This window comes from Lepisosteus oculatus, chromosome 7 (assembly GCF_040954835.1).
Source record: "Lepisosteus oculatus isolate fLepOcu1 chromosome 7, fLepOcu1.hap2, whole genome shotgun sequence".
Taxonomy (NCBI): domain Eukaryota; kingdom Metazoa; phylum Chordata; class Actinopteri; order Semionotiformes; family Lepisosteidae; genus Lepisosteus; species Lepisosteus oculatus.
The window spans coordinates 21618525-21641256 of record NC_090702.1 but is presented as its reverse complement, the minus strand read 5'-3'; the positions used below and the strand labels follow the sequence as shown (position 1 = coordinate 21641256).

The 22732-nt window shown below is 34.3% G+C and overlaps 1 protein-coding gene across 3 annotated transcripts in view; it reads right to left on the bottom strand.

The window, feature by feature from the left end:
* Positions 1-10056: 10056 nt before the first annotated feature.
* Positions 10057-22732, bottom strand: part of kcnc2 (potassium voltage-gated channel, Shaw-related subfamily, member 2) — a 94195-nt gene continuing 81519 nt past the window's right edge. The window contains exons 2-4 of one of the 3 annotated variants that reach the window (XM_006633528.3): positions 20515-21448; positions 17667-17831; positions 10057-11288 (exon numbers count right to left, since the gene is read on the bottom strand). In XM_006633528.3, the coding sequence (XP_006633591.1) occupies positions 11227-11288; positions 17667-17831; positions 20515-21448 (1161 nt within the window). In that variant the 3' untranslated portion in view covers positions 10057-11226. Of the gene's footprint in view, positions 11289-11358; positions 12112-12381; positions 13595-17666; positions 17832-20514; positions 21449-22732 lie in introns of those variants that run through there. The other 2 variants (XM_006633527.3, XM_015352918.2) reach the window with 2 other exon arrangements.

Sequence of the window (22732 nt, the reverse complement as noted above, 5' to 3'; positions counted from 1 at the left end):
ATGAATAGATATAAGAGCATAAGAAAGTGGAAGGTGTCCATCGCGCTCATGTGGTGGCTGCTAAAAAACTGCTGCCTGATTCCAGTATGTAAATCAGAGTAAAGCAAAACACAGAGACAAATTAAAACATAAGACCCATTTATTACTGTTCAACTTAGGTAATTAGCATAAATTGTGAAACAGGTTGGGGTTTAGGATTGTTTGGAAGAATCTGGATGTGTTTTTAGGTGAAATAAAAATATACACAGTAGAAATTATGTTTATATAATTTGCATTATTTTATTTGAATATTAACAAAAACTTAGATAAGAACTACTGTATATACACTTGAGACCATATGTACAGGTGGACTTGCGGAGAGGGCCTTATTGCGAACAAAAGACCATCTCAAACAGAACCACATGGCAAAATTTTTTAATCTTGGAACTTCTCTTCTCTACATGGATAAAACAGTGATGTCTCCATAACAGTTCTGAGCACAGCTCCGCTCATATACTCCATGATGTGACTGCACCCACAAACGGAGACTAAGACTGAGCTTCAAGGAGTCTTTAATCAAAACCCTTTTCTTCAATTAATAGTCTTCATAAGATTTTAAGGTTTTTTTAAATTATGAGTCCTTGTGATTTATAGGTTCAAGAGACAGGAATATTGATCATACTGTACCTTTGTGCATCACTGTGACATTAATTTTAATGCAACTACATCTCTTGAGTAAAGGGTATAATGGTGCACTGGGGTGTTTACTATGGGTCATGTGATCTCCCTTTGTCCACAGGGATTTGCTCTGATTGATTGAATTCCTTCTAAAGTCCAAATACATGCTTACCCTTTGGATAATACTATTGGATGCAAGCATATACTGTACATATCCTTCCATTAAAATGAGATTAAAAACATAACACCTAATTAAATTTATAAGGTCACTTCAATCAGGCTGAAGACTAAGGCAGGGTGTGGTACAGACCAATGTACATTAAACATTCTAAGGGTCAAAATAAGAAGTAGTTCTTTTCTACCATGTTTTTCTTTAATGCTTTAGCAATATATAATTGAATAGCTTCTGTTTTCTTCAAGGCTTATATGGTTGGAATTATTAATTTGTATAAATTACAAATTAATTTTGTAGTGCAAGTTACAAAATTAATTAATAGTGCAAGTAACAGTACAATTGTAAGAAAAGTATAATCTTTCTTCAAGTACTGTTTGTAAAGACCTTGTGGGAGTAACAACCACAAGGTTACAGTAACCTCTGTAACCTCTATGGTTAACCTCTGTAACCTCTTTAAAGGTAGACATTTAATAAATTGCATATAGCATTTGATTAGGAAATCTCATATTGACCTTGTCAAATAATGTAACAAACGTCTGAGGGATTCTTTTCAATAATGCTTTTTACAGTTTTATAACTCCTTTACAGAAATGTTATTTGTAAATTGTTGATGTTTACAAGTTTTCCATGCCCATTGCTTGTATGGACCAAATGGGAGAGCTTAATGCAAACTGATAAAATAAGAGCAGGCTAGGTGTTTCTGATATTAAGATAGCTTATTAGTATCTTAGAATAGCTACGAAAGCAGTATTGTAGTACAGATCTACAATGGTGTCTTTCCTCACTCTTTGCTATAGTGTTTTCTCACTCATCTCAGGGATATTCTTTTCTCTCATCAAGGAATGCTCCTCTTCCAGAAGGCATTAATGATGGAATCAAGAAACCAAACTTTACTTCAAATGACATTGAAATTTCAGACAACTGAAAGAAACAAGGATTTACTATGAAACAAGGATTTGTATGTTAACTATTCCCGTAGAGTTCATTAAACTCATCTAGAGCCCTTTTCATCTGAGCAGCTCTGTGGTTGCAGAAAAAAAAAAGATAAAGTAAAATTATTTTCTAAAAGGATGCAGTTCCTTCTTTATTTCCTCTTTACTCAAAATCAGTGGTTTGAAATGACTACAGAAATATCACTGCTAGAATATTTAAGTACTTTATTTAGTCATCTGCAATGTGGTGAATTGGAAATTCTAACCAAAAACTTTATAGTCCTTTAAAACATTTTACAGTATAATTGAATGTTGAATACATATAAATGTAATGGTTCATCAATACATTTTGCAAAGAATAACAACATTCATGATTTAAATGTATTGAAAATGTTTATTGAGTGTTTGGTCATAGTAAGATTTGGCTCAACCTGCTTGGCTGAAGGCAAACCTGGGACAAATTGAACTTTGCTGCTGTCATCTCTCCTGAACATGTTGCATTGTATTTGAAAACATCATTAATAACTTTGAACAAAATAGCATAAAGTCATCAAATTGTCATTTGTCAGTGGCATTTTCCTTACTTTAATTGCAAAACAACTGTGAATGTACATAAAATGTATAAGGAAAGCTTAATGTTTCATTTCTTTGATATGATAACTTATTCTTACAGTTTGGAGGAGGAGGGTGTCGTAAATTTAAAACGTTTCTTAAAAAACCAAGCTTCAGCTGAATTTACAGGCCAGTAAACAAAAAGGATCAAGGGTGATCGACTGGGGAATTACTCTGGTTAATCATAATAAAGAGAAAATGTTTAACACAGAGAAAGACAGGATAAGGAGACATAGGAGTAATTAGAAGGAAGAAGAGAACAGAGAGCAGGAATGAAGAAGAATAAAGAACTTGCATACCTACCCCTCCAGTGCATCTTTAACATATCTGAATGGTGTTTTTTAGAAATACATTTACAGAATCATTACCATCTTTAAAATGTAATTGAAATGTAAATGAAAATGTAATTTGATGATAATCTTATGGAAAACAGTTGATATGACTTCAGACATTTCTATCTAATAACAATGTTAAATTTACATTTTCTTTCATTACTGGTGGCTACTGAATGGAATCCAGTCAGGTTGACAAAGCAAAATAACATACAAAGCCAAACAACACTAGAGAGAATCATTTATACAGTAGCTATTGAAAACAAAGACTATTAAACTCCAGCCTCATGGGGACACAATGAGAAAACAGTAGGAGAAATGTGAATTCAAAACTTTATCATTGTTTTGTTTATTTACAAGAGCTGAAGAGAGGTCTGGGTTTAAAATCAATTAATTGAAGACTGAAGTAAAGGAACCTAATGGGGTAAAAAGTGCATATGAGGCAAGATGTAAACTAGCAGTGGTTTCAGCTCAAAATCCACAAGAGAGTAGGTTTCTGCTTCACTAGCTTTGAATGCCCCGAATTTAATTCTGAACAACATTGGATGGGTGACTCATTTAACATAATACAATTTCTCCCTTTATACATTATAGACAGGACACTATGCGACCAGCAAGATAAAGCATAATAAAAAGGACTTTAAACACATTTTCACCCTCATTAAAGACAAAGATATCGTATATACAGTACTGTATACTGTATACATACAATGGTTTTTTTTTTCAGTTCTGTTTCACTTTACAAATCCCAAATTTCTATATTAAATGTGAAAAGTTCTATTTTACATGCTTTCTTGATCTACTTACTTTGAATTAAGTAAAAGATAATTTAAGGTGTTATTATTAAAGCCATTTCCTGTGTCAGCTGTCTAACTCATAAAAAAATGTCAACACCTAGCCATTATAAAACAGATGTTACCAAAGATGCCAAAAAGCTGTATAACATCCAAGGCTACCTTTTTATTTGTCTACATTGTAAGCGGTTAGGCATCATTAAAATTTAATTAATCTTCAGAGCAGGCTACCAGTCTATATACAGTAGCAAGTGTATGTTATTCTCCATTTCCCTCTGATGGTTTACTGTATGTGCAGATGTTTTAGTGAGGTCCCAATTAATGAAACCCCTAAGGAGACCTTTTTACTTTATAATAAAAACTTGCTCAAAAGCAATGCTTTTTATATTCCCTGAATCTATAAAAAAATTAAACCCCATCCCTACATGTCATCTAATCATCCCACATTCTGAATGGGACTGAAAAACAAACATAAAACAAATCTCCTATCAAACAATTAAGGCCTATAAAATCCAGCAGGTTTTTTTCCAGTTGCAGCAAAACCTCGATAAAGTTTTTCTAGATGTCTTTATTTATTTTACCTTCTTATTGAAGTTCAACAATCTAACCACATATTTCCAGTTCAGTTTGTTAGGGCCAAAACAAAGTGTCTTGGTCTAATATAATCATAAGTTTAAACCAGTGTATGCATCATTTGCATCTCCACAAAATTTCACATTTGGAAAGGTTTGAATATTTTTTGAAGGCACTGTATTTATTATACATTGTCAATTATGAACAGTCATAATTTCCTGTGACAAATGTATAGTTTCCTTTTTAGAAATATGGTAAGGATGATGGTGAGTTTATCTGGGCTGTGCATTCGGGAACGGGAAAGACTGTGACTGTGTTTTGTTTTTAATCATTTTGTTTGTTTTAATTTACAAAATTTAAAGAAATCTAATATGGAATCACACATTTGGTAAATTAGCAGGCCAACATATACTAATTAAAGGGATCTGTCATCTCTGGGGAATTAACTAATTTTCAGTAATCACTGCCATGTTTGATACCTGCTAATCACACTTCAGGCTATAAAGTGCCTCATTTATAGAATAAGAGATTGGATCAAGACAGTACATGAGGTACTGACTCTCACTCCTGTAGTTACCAAACACTCTGTGGTGTTGACAGATGAGATTTCAGCTGATGTTCAAGGTCCTCTCAAAGCTTTTCAGTCAATGTCACGCAGGTGATAACAGCTGCTCCGGGAAGCTTTGGGATGTGCTGATGTTCCAGGCACTGTTAGCGTGCTCTAGTTGGCATTGGTGAAGGAAGATGTCCAGATCCTGATGACACCTAGAAAACAGCTCCATAATCCCAGCCAAAAATGATGAACATGCCTGGTAAAAGACACTGGCAGGTATCAAATAAGGACATGATATAAAATTACATAATGAACTTTCTGCTACATTGACCAGAAATGCACCTGGTGAAATGAAAAGGAATTTGTGAATGAAATTCAGTATTTCACTACATTTGATTGCACATTAAGACAACACCTGCTCTTTCAATTCTAGTAGCTTCCACATATCAGTACTAACTTCACATTTTCCTGTAATTATAATTATGCACAGGGAAATTAATTTTCTAGTGTTGATTGTATCGATAAATGTTATTTTCCCAAAAAAACATTAAAGAAAGACAATCTCCAGGCAATTAGTATGTGAAAATGTTTGTTTTCTTTAGCTCAAATCCCTAATTAAAATAATTGGAAAACTAATTGAAGACAGCAGTAATCACATGTCAACTGTTTTTGTTATAGGATTTACATATTGTATAAATAATATTCCACTGATTATTATTATGATATATAATTCGATATCCTGGTATACTGTAATGTATAGTATTTTCTGTTTGTTATTACTGTTCACAGTGGAAATATACAGTACAAATGTTTTATGAGATACTTTAGTGAAATTCAAGAAGAACACTACAGACATACTACTGTATGTCATGTGGAATTTGCAAATTACTGATTTACTTACATAAAAATAGAAAAAATGTTCAGTAGTCAGAGTAGCACTAGAAATTAAGGATCAAGAGTTATGTACTTTTAAAATTTCACCCCCCTCCCCGTCCACTAGAGTGTGTGTTTTCCAAGACTCCCATGAAAAACAGACGTGCAAATCTCATGAGACTTCTTCCCTGTAAAAATATATTTCATCCCCAGCTGTTTACATCTTTTTGACTTGGGAACTGTTTCCATAGCAATAGTAGCAAAGATAGTCAGTTAAAATGGGAAAGATAAGATGCCTCCGTGAAACCATGTTCAGAATGTATTAAACCACACAATGAACAAATGGGTGAAGAAAATGGAGGAAAAAGGTAATACAATAACACATAATCAGAAGAAGCAGGACTGAACATTGAGAACAGTCACAAAGACAGTAATACCCTAATTCCTTAGTGGTCTTTCTGAGAGATGTAAATCAGCAATAGTAATATTTGCTACTAATGTGTTCATAAATGTTTGACTGATGTGTGCCTAAATAAGTGATTAGTTTCCTGGAATTTATTAATGATTAATACAATTCTTAAAACTGTTTCTGACTTATCATAGTTTTGCTGATTATAGGCAATATAACTGGTTATTATAAACTGTGCCCTTACCTCAGTTCTGTAAAATAACCATCTGGTGAATACACTACCTTTATCCCTAGAATTCCTTTGTGGTTTTGAATCAAAAATCTCATGCAGTAATGCATCAGTATTTATCAATGGTGGACAGCAAGGTTGCACTATGGCTATTATTACACATTTATTTTTTTCAAAACCTATTTTTATTTTTAATGCGTTTTACAGAAAGTGTCTGGCTAAAGTCTACGTTCTTTATAATTTTTAATCTGCAATGTCTGTTAAATAGATTGAAGGATGTTTCTTGCTTAACGCTAGACGTGAAAAGTTGCTGTAGTTATCCATACTTGTGCCTGTGCGAATACAGCATACTACATTCTTTGTACTACAATCCTAAGAGGTTAATTGAATTTGTACAACTAAAACTAGACTGATTTAAATACTATTAAAGAAACAAAACCACATTGTTATATGATTAATGTGTTCCATATTATTTCCCAGTTTGTATTTGTTTTATTCTTATTTTTTCCGATGGGGTTTTTTTCCTTACATTTTGATTTCATATCATCAGGGGTTGTGCATGCACCTTAGATTGATAACAACATGTCTACATTACACAACTGCGATTGGGAATTGCCCCTACATTCATGGCACCACGCAACACAAATAATCCTGAAAATCAGCTTTTGAAACAAGGTGGAACAAACAGAAGCAGCACAGCATTTGACTACAATGATCCAGAAATAGACAAATAATCAGACCAGTATCTCCACAACACAAACAGAAATATAGATACTTTAGAGAATATTTGCAAAATATACACATTTCATTTAGATACAAATATATCATTTTAAGGGTTCCTAGGAGGTTTATAAGCACACAGATTAAAGGAATGGGAAGAAAGTACACAAGCAGGCTGACTGTGCTTATAATAAAATGAATAATGTGGTAGAAATTGGTAGTAAATTATAAAAACAACTTTCTGTGACAACAACAATTGAATATTCACTTGCTTACAGATCAAATTCACCTGTGATCACCAAATTTAAAAGAATACACATGAAAGGGAATCCTGTGGGCCCTGTGTTCATAAGGACAGAGTTAGCCATTTCTGAAATAATTTTAATACATCAAAATATTACTTAAATCGCAGTGCATTCTGGTACCACTTGCATTTTGTCTCTTATTCATGTCTGTAATTTTATGTTAGAAGAACAAATCATTAAATGATCTTGGTTTTCTGAAGAATGTGAGGTGTTGAAACTGGATAGTTCCATGCACTAACTGGTAACAAAGGAATACAGAAGTGTGAATTTTTAAAGAACGCCTATTATGATATTGAACTCTACCCACAAGAAAACATCAAGTGTCATACTGTAGAAATTAAATAGATTTTTCCAAACACATTTTACTTTAAACTGAAACATAGCTAAAGTTGTGTTCATCATTTCTAAGAAGTGATATTTGATTACCTTCTTACAATATGAAAATCTCCGATCATGTTTTTTTTTTGTCCACAAAGAGTAAAATAATGATCCTTATTATTATTTTGATTTGGATTGATGGACTGATGGATTGATGATCACAAATAATCACATCACAACATTCTTTGAATAATTTCAGTGGCTTCCTCTAAGAATTCAGGTTGATTTTAAAATCCTTTTGCTTATGGTAAAGGCTCTACATGTTTTTTCATGATTAGGTTATCTGTTGACTCGCATAACAAAGCATAAAGGGACTCCACCACATAAGGTTTTTTAGATCTAACCTGAAAATTGACTTATTTAGAAGGTGTTTAATAATAATAATTGCTTACACTTATAAAGCGCTTTTCAGAACACTCCACTCAAAGTGCTTTACAGCTTTACATTTGTGATTGCTTTTTTCTTTTGTGTGCTTTGTTTTACTGGCTTTGCAATTTAATTACATATTTAATATTTAAAATGAATTAATATATTTTACTAATGTACTAATTCATATAATTATTGTATTAACATTATTATTATTATTTTCACTTGATAAGTGTATTAAGTGCTGTGAGATGAACTCTTTTAAAGGTGCTATAAAAATAAAGCACAGTATTATTACATTCATTGTTTGAGGGTTACCAAGACACTTCTTAAAAGTTACCAACAACCTTCTTAAAAGTCAAATGCATTTTACAGATGAATACCGGTAGTTTTTCTTTTACTTTTAAATTAATCATATTTCATATGCTTACAAGTAAAAAACAGGCAGTCATTGAAGTGTTCTAATATGTACTTAGGTAGCTTAAGTCCCCTTTTCAGTCCATAAAGGCCCATGGGGAATGAGGGGCAAGGGCCACTATTTTTCTCAACCATTCCACACTTGAGGTGGAGGTGATGTGGTCAGCATCATGCTCCGGAAGTGTTCTAATAAACCTGCCAAATACAAAGATGATTTTTGTAGGAGGAATATCTGCAACTAACAGTCCTCACTTTTTTCAGCCTTCCTTGCAAGACAGTCATTGAGCTACAGTTTCTATGTTCAATGGAGGAATGGGCAAGCTAAACTAGGAAATAGGTCTTGTTTGTAGTTTCCAATCATTCTTGAAATGACACTACACACAACACCTCATCAAAAAATCATGAAAGGCTTCTGCTTTATTTTTATGTGTTTGTATGTGGCTGTGACTTTTTAAGGAACTGTCTGTGTTTGAATATTTGATATACTGTACTTTTGTTATCACACTGTGTGTCTCTGAGAGATGCTTGCGGCCCACAGGTTGTACACCTCTGATGGAATTGTTTCCATCCGATAGGAGGAAAGGCATCGGTAGTAAGATAATGCAAATTACCAACTAGAGTATATGTACAGTGTACATAGAAAATTGGTCAAACCAAAACATGGTAGTTTTTGTTTTTACTAGTTTACCAAATAAATTATCAGAGATACTGTACCATTTTCTACAAAGAGAAGAGACCTGCACACAAAGGATACCCGAATGTGATGAGATGGATCTTATTTAAAAGAAACAAAGAAAACTCCCTGCCTGTCCTGATGAGCACATATCCTAAAGGGCTGCCCTTTCATATTGTAAGTGCAATGGGGGGTTTTATTTTGATGCGTCACAACTAGGTCTTCTTAGACTGTCAAGAAAAATGAAAACCTCTTAATCCTCACATTTTTTTTCCTTTTGGATGTGTAACTGGAACAGAAAAATATATCACAAAGCATAGAAGAGCAATGAATTCACCCAGATACTAAAGAAAATAAAGTATTCATGACCAGATGTCACATTTATTAATCTCAGCACATGTTTTGATCTTTTCTTGCTTCTAATGATGTGCCTTAATTGTATACATCTACAGCACTACAGTGTAGATTTATTGCAGGGATTTCATGGATAATAGAGTTAGGTATTTAGGTTTTAAACACAATGTCAATGATGACTTTGAATTCCACAATCTGACTCAGCCTCAGCTCACAGGTGATAGATTTCAGTAGCCCACGTGCAGGTTAATATTTACAAATTCTGTTGCTGTTGTTCAGTGTCCCAGTGTTGGGCTGCTGGAGGCTGATATTTGCCTGTGGCAGCAGTAGCCGTACAAAGTCTGTTCGTGTTTCTTCTCTTTGTGGGGTTGGGCTCAATCCATCCATCTTCCCAGTGACCATCCCCTGAGGCAATATCCGTGTGAATCTTTTCCTCTGAGCAGAAGTCCTTCCACAACAGTCCTGGTTATGGTTAAAATCCAATGTCCATTTTGATGTTAATCCATGATAAATACTGTTTAGCACTGTGGTCAATAACAGCAGCACCAATATTTTATTAATTCCTTTGCTATTGGCCTTGGTAAAATAAATATCTCTGAAGACATCAACAAAATATAAACAATGTACATCTCTAAATATCAGAAATGTATATTTGGGATAATATATAATATTATACAAGATTAATGACATGCAGGTTCATGCTACAGGGTTAAATTTATATTACTGTACAACAGCTATAATATAACAGTACGTATGTATATATTTATATATAACTCTCTGTATATATATATATTTATATATTTTATGTAAATGTAAACTTTATATCCTCAACATCACATAAGGGGTAATTCAACAGATTAATGCAGTTGAATTACATACAAGATATGAAGTAGATGCAGTTGTATTTAGATATAGCAAATGTTTTATATGCTTAAGTTATTGTGAAAACCTATGATATGCATTGAACATAACTGTGTTCTTAAAGAAAGCTATGACGGTAGAAATGTACAATTCATTAAGTATAAATCATTGAAGTATTTAAAACTCTGAGAATGTGCTAGTTGCTAAGCAACCCTGTTGCTGCTACAATAGGCTTAGGATAAGGCCAATCAGATTCCAAGTTGGGGAGGTTCAACATGCTATGCTAATTAGAGTTTAAGTTCTTTCATTTTTTGTGACGCACAGCAATATAATTAATTGATTATATTCTTTAGATATAGTCAAATGAGGTCCAAATCAATGGTTACCAGGTCATTTCCTGTAAGGACATACCTCATATCTGAAAGGTTTCACTTTTGAAAGTGATGGATCAAAGGTTCTTTATGCTTTTGAGTAGAGTGTAGTGATCATTTCTCAAAACTAATTAAGAGGAAATACACCAAATGTGCTCTTTTAATGTAATTTCAACTCACCTGTTATAGTATATCTTGTATCAGAATTATAAATTTAGAATCCGTATATGAAAGAACAATATTTGTGAAGTGCATACTCTTGAGTAATGGTGGGATTGTCATTAGGAAAATAAACAATAAAAAATAATATATTTAATCTTTCTGTTTTTTCAGCAAATAAAATGACACTGTTTTGATCATGTGTTTTTGTTTGGAACATGTGTTAGATTAAAAAAACCTTAATTAACAAACTAAAGTTTTGTTGCTACCATGTACTGTGAGTCTTAAAAAGGTGTGTTTTTTGTTAAGTAATGTGTTTTCAGAAGATTGTCTGGGGGGAAAATGTTGAATTACCCCCATATACACAATTAAAAGTCATTAACCACTGAAAATCACAAATGTTGTTGCTGTCTACATCATCTTAAAATGCAAGCCAGGATGTCAATGTTACCTTTCTGTCATGACTGTGCCTTCCCCAAGCCATTAAGAAAGAGAGCTGGCCTCTGCTTGCGTGTAACCAGTAAAGACAATCTCTTTGCAGTTATCTGCATGTAAACAACCGGAAAACCTCAATTCTATAACCCTGCCACATTTGGATTCGCAGTAGAACAGCATACCAGTCACAAACTATTTTTCCACATGCAAAAACAGTTGGCCAATGCACTTTTTTAGCAAATGGTACAATGCACACACATGTCCAGTGCCATCTGCATCCAGAATAAATTGTTGTGCAACACCGCTTTCAGACGATGAAACAGGATGATCCATGCAAAAATGATCTGGCCCGAGTTTTGCGAAGGTGCGCATGTGAATCAAGACGGGATTCCAGACATCTTCATAATGAATAAAAGTCACAGACATGAGGTCCAATGGAGTGATATCATTTGGAAGCACATTTTTTTTTCTAAATAGAAGTATATACATAATCTCCCTGAATAAATACATTTGTTATTCAATATACTGGCCATATAGAGAGCCACTAAATGTCCTTTTATTGCCATAATGCAGGGCTATCAGGAAATAATGGTGAAACACTATTTTAATCACATTGAAAGCCAAAGATAGGGATCTTCCATTAACAAAACAATTATTTCCTAATATTTACAGTTTACAGCATGCACATTTTATACTGGACTAGCAGTATCTAGTTTTAATTCTACATTGAATCACTTCCATTATGCAGTTACAATAATTGAATGGACTCTACCAGGCTTATTGATGCAGTCTAGCTTTACAAGATTGATGGAATGGGAGATCGAGAACGTCTCAGTGGACAAGGTGAGCTGTAGGGTGAAGTAACTGGAGACAGTCTCAGAGCATTACCAGCCAAGCCAGCTATGTTGTTTAAGCTTCTGGATTTTTCATATCCTTTATGCAAGAAAATGCACAAGACATAAGTTGGAGTCAGCCAAGAAAATTGAACAAGACACAGGACACAATGCAACACTATAGTTCATGCATTTATCTGTAAAATGTGTTTTCAGTTCTTCATTTACAAATGTCCATTAATTAACATGCTGAAGTGTTAATTATATTATTACTTTATAATAAGAAATATATGTTTATTTTTATTTTAAAATATTACATTTTAATATTTAAATATCTAAAAATGTTAAAACTCTAAAGCTATTTGTATTTGTGAAGTGATTGTCAGTCAATCTCTGAAATAAAACATTGACCTTTCCAGGGTATTTTTTTAACTAGTTATACTCAAAACATTCAATTTTATTTAATCCATCCATTGCCTGAAAACCACTTCTTCTGGCAAGGATCACTCAAATCCATTCTGGATGCATAGCAGACAAGGTGGAACTATGCTCTGAATGGGAGGTCAGCCCATCACAGAGCACACAAACATACAAGCACAAACAGACAATTTGATGACTAATTCTATGTTACTTGTTCATTAAATAGAAATTTGCTCTCATGTTAATTAATGGACAAAAATATCATCCACACATCAATCATTTTGTTTAATTGTTGCATAAGGTTGTGATACTTTTTCATGACTTTTTAAATAATAATATATTGTGCATATTCGACAGAAAATGTAATTTTTATATATACACCAAAATGTACTGTATATTAGCAGAATTATATGGAGAATATAGACAATCTTATGTACTTCCAATATTATTTAATTAACTACAGTATTTATGCACTCAGCATCAGTTTAGGACCTTCTTTACATAAGAACTAGTGTGGTAAAAAATCCACTACAGGAAAACCACATTGATTTCAGAAATAATTCAAAGTAATTTAAAGCAAACATGATATTTAAGACAAGCTTAATTAGGCTTGTCTAAGAAGCAGATGTTTTGTAACTTAAGGTATGTGCTTTAAATATGATATTAAGGAAGATATATTTAAAATAATGTCATGTAAAATAAGTGACACCTGAAATGTACTATAATTAACACTGTAGGTTTATAATATATATATATATGCAGTTGTATTAGCAGTAGTAAATGGGTTATCAGAAAATAATGTATAAAAAGGAAAAGTGTCTCTTTTAGTATATAATTTCTATAATGTTCATCTGTGCTCTCATTTTTACTTTTTTTCTGTTTTAAATATCAATCCACTGAAGTTTCACAGGTCAAAAAACAAAACAAAAATATCAAGCATTTGAAACTGTTTAATACAAGTCCTCTAAAAGAAAACAACAGCCATTAAAGCTGAAAATGAAAATGAAGACCCTGCTTAAATACACTTCAGAGGGCGAGTGGCTCGGGTGGATTGAACGCATCAATAATAACAGTCTGTGGTCCGATCTTTGTCCTCTCTCATGCTGATGGGTAGGCAGCTTTTCCCATTTGTGTTCTTAGCCACTGAAACTTCAGTGCTGACTCTGCAATCAAACCCATTTTAATAAGCATTCTTCTTAATAAAACTATTGATAAATGCTTTGATTTTGCCAGTAGCCCACAATATAACTCAATGGCATTAGAGTTGTCAAAAGATAATACTGTGACAATCAACACTTTTGTTGACTAAAATGAAATGCCATTTGAGATATCTTTAGTTCAGGATTTCAGAATATTGTTATTTATAGTCTGAGTGTTCAGGCGCACAATTGCAAAGCTTCAGAGTCTACTTGTATGCAGTAGTGTATCAGTGTTTCTTAAAGGCCCTTCTCTAATGGCCGGTAACCTGTTATTTGGGAAAGATATTATCCTTGAAATTGTATGTGCAGGTTTTAAAAAACTGCCACTGGTAGACAGTTTTAATGTCACATCTAATGTCACAGTGTGGAATATATTTTACAAATGTGTAAGGGCTTAATGCACTGTTACAGAAATACCTGGAGTTCTTATGTAAATAAGTCCAAACTGAATACCACAAATTTATATTTTCCTGACATTTGGTTGTGTAGTCCATTTGTGTCCCTTCTTGCACTTCTTTGTACTGTACTTTTCATGAAACTATTAAAACTAGGGGAAAGCAGAAATGGCTGTAATATGCTTTCTTCCTTACACTTTATAATGGGAAAAGGGTGTCGTGTGGGTTTTTGTTTATCCACTCTTAGTGAAATTACCTAATACAGTTCTTACTAATCACATTTTTATTTAAAATATGCTACACTGCATCTACTGTACAAATGCAGGATAATTCAGAGACTTTTGTTTTTTCAGATCCTTGATTTTGTGTTACTAAATACAACAATCCTGTGGTTTAGCATCCTTTTTATCCTCAAAACTATTCCTTTAAGTATTCTTTCTAATTCTAAATTCCAGTCTGCACTTTTAGTCATTCTCCAGTTCAGGCATATGCTGCTCCAGAGAGCTGAAGAAGACACAATGTAACAGATGAGTTGACTCTTGTCACACTGTGAACAGAAACAGTGGAGGTTAAGTACCAACTGGAGGACTGTCACAGCCACCACTGATACAGCAGAGCTCTGCAGGAATCTGGCCAGCAATGGGAGTCACTGTTGTTTGGTGAGCAGAGCCAAGGATCCCCAAATTAACTCTATTTCCCTCTTTTGCAGCATAACATTTTTCCACCACTACTATAGACTCACTGCCACTGCGTAATGGCTTGACAACCTGCAAGCCATGCTACTCAATCTGTGCCAATAGGTACAGTCTGTGCTATACGATCCAGTCAAGAGTCTGGATGCACTCCCTTGCATATAAAGCTTCACATTTCAATATCTGGTGGCCAGCAACACATACTTTCTAATATCTGTATGTGTACTGTATGTCTCTGTGCGTGTCCGTGTTTTTGTTTTTTTTCTGCTTCCTGAATTCAGGTACCCTCCCCATTGGTCCATCACTACTGTACACCATCACTGCAGTTGTGACATCATCATCAGTTAACTTCTGGCCAATCAGCAACCAGACCTAAAGTTCAAATACCTGAAGATGTTTCAACTCCATTTCTTTTCGGCCCAACTTCGGTTAGATTTTTGCTCAACTTCGGTTAGCTTTGGCTTGTGTTCGCATTTGCTCACTAGTGTTCGTGTTTGTTCATTGTTAGCTTCGTTTTCATTTGTTTATTGGTTTTGATTACCTGTGTTTTGTATTACCTTGCCTGCACTTGTTACTTTCATTTTTACCTTGCTTGTGCTCATTTGTTATCCTATTCCTTGCTCGAGTATTTTCTTCGTAATTACCTGTTTTCCACCATTGTGGAATTGGTTCACTCGTGTCGTGTTATTGTTAACTGTGACCTTGTTGAACACCAGGAGAAAAGGTATACTGTAGATAAGGTCGTCAGGTTACATTATGCACACGTACTGTAGGTTTGTTTTCTGTCTAGACACACCAGGTTAGGGGCGTGTGCCACTCATTTATTTTGTTCTGGTTAGTTCAGTGTAGGGAAGTTAGGATGCATGAAGACGCTGAAGGCCTTTTGGTTTTTGTTTGTTTGGGTTAGTTAGGTTAGACTTCACTGAATTAGCTAGATCCATTTGGTTTTGTTGTTTTCTTTTCTTAGGCACCGCTCAAGTTCCTTTCACTTATTCACTTTTTTAAAATAAATCACTTTTGTACACAATTTTGTTGTCATGCTTCCTTTGTTTGCTCTTTGTCGATGTTCTATATAGACTACTTACTGTGTCATATACTTTACATCTACTGAAACGGATACATGCCATGGTTATGTATAGGACTCTGTTCTATTAGAAAAAGATGGGACAGGCAATGAAGGCTTGACAGAATATTTAGAACTTTTTAACACCTTGTCTTATGAACAGAAATTACTTGTAGTTGCATGTATTTTTTTAATTAAATAAATCATATATTTCTTATAATTGTGAAAAATGAGCTGTCATTTTGTCACTTGAAAACTAAAGTTACAAAAACAATGTTTAGTATTTTGTTTTGCAGCCAGCTGTTCTCCAAGCAAAATTAAAGTGCATGAGCATTTCTCAGTTCTCTTATATAAATAGATTCTTGCTATCACCCAAGACCTGATCTATGTGGGCACTTTGCTTCAGAATGTAGGATTACTAACACTTTAAGCAATTATCTCCTAATAGTACATAATTAGCAAAGATTTAATGGACTCTGATATTCCAGAATAAATTCAAATTTAACAACTGAGATAGCTAAATGATCAATTTCATTTGGATAATATTTTGATTCTTGGACAACTAAAAGATTAAAAGTCATTTTCAAATTTATTTTTTTTCACAACATTATGTTTTGCCCAATAAAAAGAAATAGGAAAATAATATTAAGCAAGTGTGTCATTTTATTTTAATATAACTAAAGACATAACACGGCCAGTGCTCTTTCTTTGTTTCAACAGCCATTTGAGTACAAATGAAGATGCACACTAAAGAAAGAACAAACAGAGAGCTTTGGATTATTAGAATGTAAATTCCCCTCAGAGAAATAAGCAGAATTTCTAGTTCTCCCTCACTACATCTGTACCTATATTATAATCAATTTTCTGCATGGCTCAATGCATTACACAATACTTCATGCACAAGGCCACACTGCAAAATAAAGTGCAGACATGTTAAGAGCTGTTGTTTTTCTCACAACTACATCCCTGTATAAGGCTGTCCATTTTAATATGTCAGGGCTTTGTATAGTAAGGTGTTTAAGTCTTCGCATCTGTACTTCATCTAGGATGTTGAAGTGTGTAATTCATATTTACATCTAAAATATTAAAACCTTTAGGAAGGTCGTGATAACTTTTACTTTGAAAAGTTAGTGATGGCTTTCATATTAGAAGGCAGTTAATTTGCATCGCAAGACCAGTTAAAAGGTTTAAGTGTAACAAGTGAATCTGAAAATATTGTATTGAGAGAAAACTAGTAAAATAAAGAATTGTGCAATATCTTCAATAATTTGTTTATCACCATATTTTTTGTCACGAATTTCTGTGCAAATGAAATACGGTCTGTTGCAGCTCTGCAGGATACAGGTGCTTTAAACTTTGCCTCAAGCTATTATGCATTATTGACCACCAGACACAAGAATAAAAGCAATTTATAGCAAGGGGAAAACAGCATCCATCTCATCAAACTATACTTGTCTTCTGCTTGTGCTCTGAGGGATTAATGAGTCAACACCCTGACCATACCGTGGATGATGCTGAATGTAAAATACCAAGGTTAGTTTTTTTCTTTATCCTCCTTATGGCCCAGTTAGTTTGAAGCTTAAAAGTATTATACAGTATGAGATGGAGACTTTTGGATCCTGTCGGTTAGTTCGTCCATGTGACATGATAGCAAACCATTGGAGTACTTGTTTATGTTTATCAAAATGTCAGAGCTAGTATAGAGATATGTTTTCTCAAAAATACTGAAATTGTGTCTCCCTTGGGAGTTTTGTGGGCTAGACTACAAATATTCATTTCAGTTCATACTTTTGTTGTGATGTGAATAACTTAACTAAGCTCTGGGTGGGGTCAGGCTTATGCCATTGATACTGTGTGTGTCTTTACGGGACAAGAGATATCCATACCTTTCCTGATCCCTCCATCTGTAGAACATGTGTAATCACCTGCCGTCAGTAAGAAACATGTTCCACTTCTTCTGTTTTTGTCTCTGGTACTAGATCTCCTCATTGGGAGCCTTTCCTCAGGTGACAGAGTGTGGTCACTTCCTCCACTGTCTTCACCTGACAACACTGGTCAAAGCACCATGTTGGACAATAATGATATTGAGAAAAAGTCCAACAGAGAGTTTCACATTTTTTTTTTCACACTGAAACATACCAAACACCAACATCAAGCTTACACTACAAAGGGTATGAATGCAATAGCATAATGAACAAGGGTTGCAAAAAGACATTATACATTGATTTGGGTTTGTGGTATGTGTGACATAAGGGTTAGTGTCCTTTCTAAGAAGTTGCATCTATGTACAAACATTTATATAAGGCTTCTGAAATCACAAACATCTTGTTTGTTGATTTTGCCTGACTTTTATACAGCTAAATGGAAGTTTACTTTAAACAAATTGTTTACATAGAATTCTTAAGGAAACAAAGTCTATCTTGTCCAAAAAAACAGTTTTGGAAAATTGTAACTTTCATAATTTGGTGAGTTGTAATGTAGTAAAATGTGGGAGAATAAACGTTGTATTCCTACATTTGCCTACATCGTAAATTTTGACCCTTGAGGACCCTTGGATTGGATCCTCAAGGCCCTGTAAAGCAATAGAAATTGTGTTAATTTTGATAGTCAGCTACAGTATATTTAATTTCTGACTTGTGATTTATCAGATTATGAATTTTTAAGATTCTCAGATAATCATTTTTAAGGCTTTTCTATATATTTTTGATGTTCAGACATATAGTATTTCTAGAAAGCCATTTTCTTACCAGAAAAATTCTAAAACTCCTCCAAGATTCCTGCCCTCTGATTTACAAACATATCCATCATTTAAATTAATTTTCATGTGTAAATGTCCAAAGTCCTGGAATTGTTACAGCTTCAGGGTCCTTTAGTTGAGTTACTTTTACAGTACATACACAGTGTATGCTATCCAATAAAGTGTTGCAGTTTGCAAATATCTTGCAAAACTGTTACACATTTTAAGTTGGTGTATTACTTATAAACTCTCAGTTTTGAGAATTTTTCAGGTAGAGCTGAGCTTCCAGGCAGTTAACCACAAATGATCAAAGGAGATCTAGGGAATTAGTTTGCTTAATCACAATAAAAAGTAAACATTTAACATATAGAAAGTCAATATAATAAGACATGGGAGAATTTATAATAAAGATAAAAAAAAGAATGGAAGGAAGACGGAGAGCAGAAACACTAGGTGAAAGGACCTGATTAGTCCTGAAGACCAGATTCGGCTAAGAGCTTGCTGTGCTGTTATCTTAAGAAAATTCTAATTTCCTTTATTATGGAATCCTTGGGCTAAAAATGTTCTCTCCTAATTTGGTGCATCTTTAGAATATCAAGATACTGTACATTCCCATTCATTTGTGGCCATTCAGGTAATAGGAGGGGGGACTTAGTTCTGTGTGGGTGGTATTCTTTTTATTTAGGATGTAGGTTTTATCCCTTTTGTTGACCTGCCAAGGCATTGTATAGTGTTTGAGGTTACAGGGTTAACATATTCTGGGTTTACTGGCTCTGTAGAGCATAGGCGTCTGAGATACAGTATACAGTATTAATTCATATATAGTGTAACAAGTATACTGTATTTGTTTTTGGTGAAAATTTTGTGTTAATGTTATTGTTATTATTAATATGTTTTTTCTAGTTTACCTTTAATTTATCACTCTTTTGCCAGAGCTGTGCCTCAATGTACCTCTCTCAGGTATACGCAGGTATATCTGACATTGGGGTTGATTTATTTTAATGATTTCACACCTTTATTTTCTATACTTCTAACAGCCCTCCACAATTTGTGACACTATTCTTTCTTTTTTCTGCTTTGTATATCTTGCCTGTGTGCAATCTGCATTGTGAAAGCCATATTTATTAGAAAATACAATGGCAGTGAATCATAGTTTCCATACAGCAAGATACATAACAAGGACAGTATTTAATATTGTTTCTACAACGCGAATAACATTTTCCCAGATACTTTGGCCACAAATGCATTGTTGTTTTTCGAGTTAGGATTAGGATATTTATTGTTAGAATTCTAATACTTCAATATTCAGGAGCATATTAGTGGGACCAGCAATGACCCTTTGCATACAAGTACTACTTTTGTTGTAAACAGTGTTTCTGTGCTCCTAATTCTCTTGGGGGGATTGCATGCATGTATTGTATATTTTATATAATTGAACAAAGATATGTAATTATTTTTTTATAATACTATCATTTTTGTTACTATTATTAATTGTTTATGTGGTTTTCATTAATGAGTAAACATTTTAATCATAGAAGGGAAGGATTATATGGGTGAGAACAATATACTCAACAGGACAGCACAAATGAAAAACAACATGACACAACAACAAACCTGTCATGCATGATGCCAAGCTAAAATACATGCCGCATATTTTGGAGCAAGCAAATACTGTATACATACAAAGGATGACACGCATTTGCAACCATTATATACACATCAAAATGAACTATATAGTAAACCTATTTCAGAATTCACAAATCAGAAACACAGTGCCAATCATAGCTGTAATAAGTATAAATATATGACACATTTTAAAGTTTTAAAAATTACATAATTGAAGCAAACTTAATTCTTGCTTCATACTGTATGATGGTGATTTGATTTTTCATTACATCTTAATTATTAATTGAAAAGTAAAGTTGAAAGCTTCAGTATAACTTTTAAAAATGAGGTAGGTCTATATAGCCATTGCTTTAATAATGAAAGTACCATACCTGATCTGTTGCGTTCCAAGAGCCTGTTTTCTTTAGCATGACAGGCATCGCCTTGGGTACTATTACAAGCCATGTTCAGTTCCGTCTTGCAGTATGTGGGTGAGCCACCTTGGGGAGCCTGTGGAATGTGCTTCTTTCTCCTGCGTGGTAGTTTCTGTTTTGCCATGGCAAGCGAGTAGTACATTCCAAAATTATTCACGATGACAGGTACAGGCATGGCAATTGTGAGCACCCCAGCCAATGCACAAAGGGCACCTACCAGCATTCCTGACCATGTTTTGGGGTACATGTCTCCATAACCGAGGGTGGTCATAGTGACCACAGCCCACCAAAATCCAATAGGAATATTTTTGAACTCTGTGTGCTCACTGGCTGTTGGGTCATTGGGACTTGCACCTATTCTCTCAGCATAATAAATCATGGTGGCAAATATTAACACCCCCAGAGCCAAAAATATAATAAGCAGCAAAAATTCATTAGTGCTAGCTCGAAGAGTATGTCCCAGCACTCGCAGTCCTACAAAATGGCGGGTTAGCTTGAAGATTCGTAGGATTCTGACGAACCTAACGACCCTGAGGAAGCCCAGCACATCTTTAGCAGCTTTGGATGAAAGCCCACTGAGACCCACTTCCAGATAAAAAGGCAAAATAGCCACAAAGTCAATGATATTCAGGAGGTTTTTGACAAATTCAAGCTTATCAGGGCAGAAAATGACACGCACAAGAAATTCAAAAGTGAACCAGAGTACACAGACTCCTTCCACATATGTCAGTGCTGGGTCCGTTTCAATTTCATATTGTGAGACCAGTTCAAATTGGCTATCATTCCTTATCAGTTCGGTTTTGTTTATAACTGTGTTAAAAGCCTCATGGGTCTCCAGGCAGAACGTTGTGATTGACACAAGGATGAAAAACAAGGAGGCAAAGGCGATAAACTGCAAAAGAAGAAAGTCAGAGTTAAGAAAAATCTCACGCTCTGCTGCCCTGAAGAAAATTAATTAACACCTGATACTTGACAAGGCAAAGGCACATAAGCTAAATTTACATGAGAAACAGTACCAAAGCTGACCTGAATATGAAATTGTGGGTAAGTAAATTAAAATGCTATATAGCTACATGGTGATTTGGATTTCCTACCTTAATATAATTATTCCTGGAATGACAGGTTCAATTATTCAACATAGCCTAGGAGAAAAGGTAAACTCTCACAGCGGTTTATTTGCAAAACTGCTGCTGTTTCATGTTATCATTATTGTTATGATACTTTGGATTAATAGGTATCTTTGAAATTGACATTGCATAGACAATTTTTTCACCTCATTGACATTAGAATTAAAAACGTACTCTGAAAGCCTTTAGATATGGTGGTGCTGTTGTGCTCAATCATGTGAAATGATTCTTTAAAAAGCATAGAGACATCCAAAGAATCAGAATTCCATTCACAAATGAGCAAAGTCATTCAAGTACAGTCTTAACCCCCTGAAATCTAATGTGGATGAAACCTCTCCCAGTAGCATTCATTGCCATATCATCACAAAAATATTATCACATCCTGCCATTTCTAATGTCTTCCAAGTGCACAGAGGTACTGTAGCTCTTCCATAGAAACATCAGTATTATCCTGTTCATATACTGTGACAAGGAATACAAGACCATCAAGAATAGCCTGTCGTTCTCTGAGTCTCTTTGTTCTACAGTCTAAAATGTTAAGAATCTTTATAAATAGCATCACCTTCCTTCACCCTTCTAAATTTATTTCTTGAAGTGAAGATTTCAAACCTAAAACAAATAATATTGTTAGGAAAGATTACCAAGAGAAGCTACAAGTTATTTTCTGGCAGCTCATGCTTACCATATGTATTAGAATTTGCATCCAGTATTAGATTCATGGCAAATAATCAATTTGTAAAAAATCACTATTAATCACTATTAGTAATAATATTATTATATTTTAGGACCCTGACTTCAATCCGGGACCTAGGGTGCTCTCAGCTTAGAGCTTTTTCTGTATGTTTTCCCTGTGTTTGCATGGGTTTCCTCTGGGTGTTCCAGTTTTATCCCTCCCACAGGCAAAAGACATACTGGCAGGTTAGCTGGCATCTGGCAAAACCAGCCCTGGTGTGAGCATATGCATGCTTGTGTCTCTGTGTGCTCTGTGATGGGCTGAAGTCCCGTCTAGAGTATATCCTGCCTTGCGTCTGTTGTTTGCAAGGATAGGC